At 55.7% G+C, this 8325-nt stretch overlaps 1 protein-coding gene across 1 annotated transcript; it reads right to left on the reverse strand.

Moving 5' to 3' along the window:
• Positions 1-7208: 7208 nt before the first annotated feature.
• BHLHE22 (basic helix-loop-helix family member e22) lies at positions 7209-8101 on the reverse strand. Its single transcript, XM_060242963.1, has one exon. The coding sequence runs from the start codon at positions 8085-8087 to the stop codon at positions 7209-7211; it is 879 nt and encodes a 292-aa protein (XP_060098946.1). The 5' UTR covers positions 8088-8101.
• Between the last annotated feature and the right edge of the window lie 224 nt (positions 8102-8325).

An 8325-nucleotide genomic window follows, 5' to 3' on the forward strand; every position in this document is an offset into this window, starting at 1 on the left:
AATACCAGATCTATCCATACCTGTGTATTTGTTGTTCATTTGAGCTAACGTCCATGTATAATATATGATGTTGCTTGAAAACTTGGTGCCAATGTTGAAAGTAAAATTTATTACTTTTAGATTCAGTGAAAATATATATATTTGTCCTATTACTGAACAATTAATAAAACATAACAGAAATCTTTTGAACGTGTTATCATACGGATTAGTAAATTTCAGCACTAGTGACAGGACAGTGTGGAGCCTTGCCAATACCAGTTCCACAACAGTTGTTGAAGTCTCAAATAAATAGGAAGTTATTTCTTGCTTTATGAATTATTCTAATACCTATTCTACAATCTGTTTTACAGTTAATTACTAAATCTTATTATAACCAGCATGTATTATTTAGCATAACTAAAGTATAGACAGAAAAGTTAAATAACCTTTTAAAGAATTCCAGATGTGATACTTTGTCTCACTTCTATTGAATAAACCTTCTAACCTGTAATGCAGAAGTCTTACTATCTGTTGTCAATTTCACAAACTCAGCTAAAACTTGAGGAATAACTTTGACTATCTGAACACAAAGACTCCATCTCAAGGTATAGTATATTTCCCTACTTTTTTATTAGGACACTTTTGCAAGGGGCCAGTCATTGTTAAAACCCATCTCTTACATTCCTTCGTGTGGAAGATACTTAAATAGACTAAAGGTACTTTACTTTACTTGATTTATATCCCGCCGTCCCCTCCAAGGCAGGCTCAGGGTGGGTCACAGCATAAAACCACCACAACAATTAAAACCCATATAATATTATAAAAGGTAGTCAGTGGTTTCCCACTCTGGGGTAAGCATCCAAGATAATAAAAACAGATGATCGATTTGCAGATAAAGACTTCAGAAGACAGAGAATCCTTAACTTCAACAAAAATTAAGAGCGTGATGCTTTCTTGCGTTTTATGCAGCAGTTACAATTAACCTGACCTTGTAGTGACAATCCTATGAAGAGGGGCACAAGCCAGAGCCCACTGAATTGTCTAAAACACTGCTTTGTTACTCTAACTAGGATTGTAGTTGTGTTGTCTTTTACCTATTACATAGATGATTGCCTTTAAAACCTTCTCCTGTGGGTGGCACACATATCAAATTATTCTCACAACTTCTTTCTGAAGCCTGTGTATAGGAGAATTTTAAAATGCGGTAAAAAAGGTCTTGGGCCACAGCATAAATTTACTTGCTGTTTTACTGCATCTGTCTGAGTTGTGTTAAGGCAACAAGGGCAACTACTAGGAAAAGAAAGAAGGGAGAAAGATTTAACTCCTTACAAGGGCGGGTGTCCCTAAGCGCAGGAGGTCTCACCCTTTGCGTTAAATAATGCCCGCTTGCGGGGAGAGGACTTCTGGAGGGGGTGCGACCCTGTGATTGTCACCCGGCTCTGGCTCCACCCCCTTAGAGTGAGCCCTACCTATGAGGGCGCGGGGAGGGCAGAGGGGCTTTCCGCGGCCTCGACTCCTAGCCTAGCGCCCGGGGCAAAGGCGGCGGGAGGGGTTCCGTGGCGCTGGCCGTCTGGGAGGGTCGCCCGTTGGGGGGTGGCTGGCCAGGGCGCCTCGGCATCGTGGCTCCTTCCTTGAGACGCCGCCCGTCCCGCTCGACCTTTCCCTGCCCCGCCCAGGCGCTGGGGAGAGGGAAGGGCCGGGCTGGGGGAGCCCAAGGGCGGGAAGGAGGCGCCAGAGGTGGGAGGGCGGCAGCTCCGAGGGCACCTCCCCCTCTGCATCCCCGGCGGCGCCACTGGCGAGCAGTGCCGGCGTCCTCCTCAGCCTTCCCGCCTGCCGCCGGTGGGGACGAGCCCAAGTCTGCCGCGGGGAGGGAGGGAGGGAGGGGGCAGGAGGCCGGACTCGCCCCGCCCTCGCTCGGCCTGCCTGCCTCCCACGGGAGCGGGGCGGGGAGAGACTGCCAGTCGCCTCCAAGTTTCCCGGCCGGGGATCCTTGCTGGCCCTTTGTCGTTGCTGTCCTGCATGCTGTTTCTACTGCGCGTTGGGGCGCCTCGCCCTCTCCTCGAGCACATTTCCATGCAGGGCTTTTCACGAGACTTGACCTGCCTCCATCCCTTCTGCGCCCCTCCTGCCCCGGGCCAGTCATCACTGGCCTCCTCCTCGGGCGGGCGGGCAGGGCTGGGAACCCTCAGGATGATTTGTCAAAGTCTGCAAAGTGGCTGAGCCCTTTCTCCAGTGGTAATTAGTTACCATAGCATCTAATACGTAAATGTGCCCAGAGCACACCATTAACAGTTAAACGGAGGATTCAATTTAACACATGATTATATCTTTCATAAGTCATTATATTAGGGAAGTCAATGTCACTCATGCTGGGACAATCGCGGGATTAGAACCGGGCTCAGCAGGGGAGGGGGGGCTTGCCTTGGCAACCAAGGGGGGGAGAAGGAGGGGGGCTGCTCGGTCTGGCTACACCCCCCCCCTTTGGACTGGGGGGGGGGCTGAAATGGACCCAGAGCTCTTCCAGGGGAATCTCCATTTCCAGCCAGGAAGGGGGAGGGGAGGCCCACGCACCGCCAGAGACGCCGGCGGGGAGGGAGACTGATCCGCGCGGGGCCTGGAGGACAAGCGCGCCCAATTCTCCGCGACGCCGCGGATGCCAAAGCGCAAGAGGAACCGGCGTCGCTGCACGTGTCTCCGCATTCGCACGTGGTGCAAAGCGCCAACCGTTGCGGCGCTGCTGGGCCGGCCGGCCTGCCTCCCCCTCGCCCAGCCTTTGCGAGGCCCTACGACCCTCGGGGAAGTGACGGATGCGGCACCTCTGGGGGCCCCACCTGCCCCGCCTCCCCGTGCACCGAATGACCTCCGCTCCGGTTGGTGCCATTTGTAACCGAAGGGTCTTTCTGATATCGACTGACAAGTGAAGTGTCGAAGTCCGGGGAGCCCACCAGCCCTCGCTAAAGGGGCGCCAAAGAAGTTACTCCAGCCGCGCTTGGATAAAACAGAGAGGGAGACGACCACACAGCAGGGCCGTAGCCAGGATTTTAAAGGTTGGGGGGCTTTGTAAAAAGTCAGGGGGCGCTCTTTCCCATCCACTGCAGGGTCTGCCACTTCTCAGAAGCTGGAGGTTCTGAAAGTGGCCAAGTCAAGGCAGAAAACCCTAAAACTTTGGGCTCAAGAAGGGAGTGCATCTTGCATGCAAGCAGGGGGTTTTCCTTCCACCTCCCTATCCCCCACCCCAGCGCTCTGCAGCCAGCAGCTCCACCTGTCCCCCTCCGGCCCTGGCCCATTCCACGTGGCTTCCTCCGCCTCCCGCTCCCCTACTTCCCTCCTCTCCACCTGCTGCTTTTGCTGCTGCGGTGCACTGTGCCCTGCTCGGCTCTCCCAGTACTGGCTGCCGCTTTGCTGGCTCAGACACAGCAAAAACTAAATAGCAGGCTGCCCGCTGGAGGGCCCCCTGGGAGTTGGGGGGCAGTGCCCCTGCCGCACAGGGGTCAGGAAAGCGACGCGTGGAGCAGACCCCTAGAGGGACAGACAAGATTCTAGCCCGGCCAGCCGCTCTCTGGGCCAAGGGCCGCGATCCACACCCGGTGGCAGGAAGGCCCCAAGTTCTGTCCTTCTGCCGTCGAGCCTCCGGTGACGCCCGTCCCGGAGCTACGGAATCCAGAGCGCAGTCAAATCTGTTGGCTGTCCCGAGTAGCAGAAAAGGAGCTCTGCTGTGCTGCCTTCCACAGCGGCGACCCATCTAGTCCCCGCAAAGCCTGCTGTCGCCGGTCCCAACGACAGGAGGTGAGCAGGCGCTGGCCCAGTCAGATGATGTCCCAAGCGGGCAGCAAAGGCAGGCGACTGCAGGCCCACGTGGCAAGGGCAGCAGGGCCCACACTTGGACGTGTCCTTGAACGGGTTGCCCCGCAGACCTCTCGCCCGGCAAACCTGCTTCAGCTCCCCCCCTCCTCTTCCCGGCACGAAGCGAGACGCGTCGTCCTCCCCAAGCGGAACTTCCGCAGAAGGAGAGCTCGGGCGGGGCGGGGCGGGGGTCAACCTGACCTGGGAACGGCAGCGCACGGCCTTCACACGGCCACGGCGGGGCGGGGCGGGGCGGTAGCGGGGCTTCTGGCTGTGCTTAATTCCTAATCAGGGTGATGGACAGCAGAGATAGAACAATACAAACTAATGGCTGTGTTGCTGATCACTTTACCCCTTGATTAAAGACACCCAATTATGGCGCAGAACAGTGTCGTAATTATGTTCCTTAATCACATCCAGGAGGTCTAATTGCCTTAACGATGTGTTTCATTAAATGAATTTAGGTATTATAGTCGACAGTTTTCATACACAGTTGTTTTCAAATTAACATAATATTAGACATCGTCATGGAAATTGTTTTAATAATCATAATTAGACGCACCCAGGCTTTGTCTGGTAAATGCTGAGCGACGGTTCCTGCTCTTGCGCCTGGGGCTGAGCTGCCGCCTTCGCTGCGCTTTGTAGCCCCGGCTCTGCAAAAGTTGCAGGTTCGGATTAATCTCTCTTGAAGCCAAGTGGAGCAGAAACTGGCTGTTGTCCGCCCCCCTCCCGCCCACAGCAATTCGGACCGGAGAGGCCGGCGGCAGCCACAACCACCCGCCAGGCTGAGCTCTGTCCCGCAGCCACCACAGGGCAGAAGCCCACCGAAGTGTGGCCCGGACCAGCGCCACAGTGAAGGGGAGGGCGGCTGCTCTGGGGGAAGGGGCTCCGGCTGGGCAGGGGGCGCTCAGCCGCCCACTGTGGAAGTTTAGAGGTTGTCTGGAGACCTTCCGCAGGCTCACATCAGTCCAGAGTTTGCCAGAATTTCCCCCGGGGCACATTTGGGGCCAGGTTATCCCTTAAATAAATGGGGATTGTTTCCACCACCACCCCCGTCCCAAATCTGATTTTCTTCCCTTAGAAGCAAGAATATGGCGGCCACTTTTCTTCTACTGGATCGGTCCTGTCCAGCAGTCCCCTTCGTCTACTCACAGTCATGAATGTAAAAATAATAATAAAAAAATTAACTGGACAATAACAACGCCTTTCCAACCGCTTACTTAATTGGAGTGCTATTTTTCTCCCTCCTCTTAAAACTGTCTACATGAACCGAACGGGGAGGGGGGAGCTGGGCTTTTGCCCCTCTTACAAAGCACATCATGATAAAGATTTGTTCAAAATATTTTAATAAAAGATTCTTTCCGACATAGATACACGTACAAACCACCATACATCGCTGTCATCATCTGACTGACCTATTTAATATATATCACTCTTTACACATCCATGACCTGGCAACAGATCCATCACGGCTCTCATTTCGCCATCCAGAGCTGACAGGCTGAATTTGGGTTATCAGCAAGTGGTGGGAAATAGCAGGCCCCGTGGGGGAGGGGAGGGGGGTAAGATTTCCACTTCCTTGGCAGTCTGAGCCACAATCCAGTTCTGCCAAAATGCTGGGATCCCAGTCCCTCTAATTGTCAAGGACAGACAGTCCCAGCCACAGCCCAATTAAGTTTAAACGCCGATTATTTAAAGCTGAGACCCTAACGCACACTTTCCCCTTGGAAACAAGTTTCATGACATAAATGGGATTTACTTTCATGGCGATTTAATTCCAGCAGGGACCAACAGCCCGATCCACAATCCTGTTTGCCTGAAATAGATTTCGACCACTTGAGCAGACAAGGCTAAAAACGTTCTCACTCAGATGAACATCCAACTGAGAACAATGAGACTTACTCCCAAGTAAATGTAATAAGGGTCTTATTTATTTTGGGTTGCGGGTCAGAAGTGACTTGGTTTATCCCACCCCCTCCCCAAAAGCATCAGCTCCAGTGGGTGGTGGACTGTTGGAGATACACAAGCTCAATTTGAATCTACCTCGAAGGAAAACGGCAGCTGCTTGACTTCTCGGCCTGGTATCACCGGTTGGGGGGGGGGGAGTGTGAGCCAACAGCTAACCCCTTCGGACAGAAGGACTCCCGTGATCTCTAATCGAAAACGCCCCCCCCCCCCTTTCTAGCCGTCTGGGGAGGGGCCCGGGAATCTTGCTTAGCAAATTCTCGATGGGAGCTGCTGCCTGGTGCCTTCACAATACAGAGCCGGGGCAGGGATCCCTTCATGCTGCCCAGAATTTCTAGACCCCGGCAGTCCAGTTTATTAAACAATTAAGAATACACCTCTCCTGTCATTTTTGGACTGAAGCGATTTATTAAAGCTCAATTTATAAATACAGGGATGATGCAAAAATCCAGATGACCTTCATAAGCCCCAGCAGCTGGGATACATCAAGATTTCTGGTTCATAATGTCCTTGGCAAATCAGCGCTTTAAATACTTGGCACAAAGTTAATGGGACTGTTGAGAAGCATTGAAAAAAAGAGAAGAAATCACGTAAGACCCCATGACCTTAACACAGGATGACTATTATTGGCGTGAAAGGGTCATTGAAATAAATATCACATCTTCTTGCACACAGGATTGCAAAGTGAAAAAGAAACAAGGTGCACATCTCTCAAATAATAATAATAATAAACCTGCATGACTTCAGCCATACGAACAAGGAGTTTGCCCCTCCTTTTAAGCTCACTTTCCGCCAAAACTTTGCGCATTTTTCACAGGCTCAGAAGTTCAGAGAAGATTTAAAAATGCAAGTATTTTCAGAACAATTTTCGCGCGTGTCTAAACTCACGAAGTCTATATTTCAAGTTTGCTTGATTCCTGGCTCAGAAGCAAAAACAAAACAAAAACCCGAACAACAAAAAAGAAAAACAACATTTTTAAAAACTTTTTAAGTGCCCTTCTTGATTTGTCTGAGTTGACAATCCACTTTCCTTCCTCTACATCTCCTCCTTGTTCAAGCCCAGCCAGCGTCCCCCACCCCACTTCTTGGTCTTCGCAAAAAAGTTCCCAACACTTGGAGGTTTCAAGAAAGCACGTGGAGCGGCGGAGGCTTCCCCTCGCCTTAGAGGCCCACTCTCGCGCTCGCTCTCACCCCCAAACATACGCCCCCCGCCCCCAATGCGACTCTTTCCCTCTGTAGGTGTGAATGAAGCTCCGCTGAGGTTTCAGTTGCGCGCAAGCCCCCCCCGCCCCCCCGGCCCCGAAGCACCTGGCTCCCGCCCCTTCCTCGAGGCGGCCTGCGGGCAGCAGAAGTCCCGCCGAGGCAAGGCGAGCGGAGCGGAGCGGGCCGGGGGCTGTGTCTGTGCGGGCGGCGCGCGCGCGTTAAGGCTTCTCCGTGCACTGTTTGCAGAGGCTGGAGGAGACGCTGTTGAAGAGGGCACATTTGTCCGGGCACGAGGTGGCGGGCGGCAGGCCGGCGCTGAAGGGGTATCCGGCGGCCGCCTGCTCGTAGGCGCCGAGGGCCGGGTGGAGGGCGGCGGCGGCGGCAGCGGCGGCGGCGGCGGCCGAGCCGGGCAGGGAGGCGGCGGAGATGGCCTGGCCCTGGTTGAGATAGGCGACGAGGCGGCGCATCTCGTCGAGGGCCTGCGCCTGCATGAGGATGTAGTTCTTGGCCAGCAGGAGCGTGGCGATCTTGGAGAGCTTGCGCACCGAGGGGCTGTGCGCATAGGGGATGACGGCCCGCAGCTCGTCCAGCGCGTCGTTGAGGTCGTGCATGCGCCGCCGCTCGCGGGCGTTGATGTTGAGGCGCAGCGCCTTCTGCTCCTTGGACTTCTTGGCCCCGCCGCCGCCCGCGCCGTGGTGGCCGTTGGAGCAGGCGCCGCCCTCGGGCGTCTTCAGCAGGGCGCCCCCCGCGCCCCCGCCCGGGCCCCGCAGCAGCAGCTCGCAGCGCCCGTCGCTGTCGTCGTCGGGGCTCTGCTCGCCCCCGCTGCTCTCGGCCGCCGAGCCGCGGCTCGCCCCGAACTCCCCGCCGCCGGCGCCTTCCCCGCGCAGCAGCAGCGCCTCCGCCTCGCCGGCCTCGTAACAGCCGCCCAGCGGCGAGGGGGGCGTCTGGCGGGGCTCGCGCGGCGGGGGCGCCGGCTGGTGGGCGGCCAGCTCGAGCCCCGCGGGCGAGCGGAAGGCGGACTCCATCCTCTTGGCCGCCGCGCCGAGCCGCTTGTGGAACAAGTCCTCCTCGGCAGCCAGGCTCAGCGCCCGCTCCATCCGCCCCGCCGCCGCCGCCGGGCTCCCCTCCTCCTCCTCCCGGCCGCCCTCCGAGCGCGACTCCTCGCCGGCCGCCTTCTCCTTCCCGCCGGCCTCAAGGCAGCTCTGGCTCGGGCGCCCGTCAGCCGGCCAAGGGCTCAGGCATTGTGAGCGCCCAGCCAGCCTCTCGCGCTCTTGCGCTGCCTCGCCTTCACCTTCACGAGATCGCCCGGATCCATCAAGCGGGCGGGCTGGGCTG

The sequence above is a fragment of the Heteronotia binoei genome, chromosome 7, assembly GCF_032191835.1.
Source record: "Heteronotia binoei isolate CCM8104 ecotype False Entrance Well chromosome 7, APGP_CSIRO_Hbin_v1, whole genome shotgun sequence".
In the NCBI taxonomy this organism is placed as follows: domain Eukaryota; kingdom Metazoa; phylum Chordata; class Lepidosauria; order Squamata; family Gekkonidae; genus Heteronotia; species Heteronotia binoei.

Bases quoted from the DNA above. Each gene is read 5' to 3' on its own strand.
- BHLHE22 (XM_060242963.1), bottom strand. From the start codon at position 8,087: ATGGAGCGGGCGCTGAGCCTGGCTGCCGAGGAGGACTTGTTCCACAAG.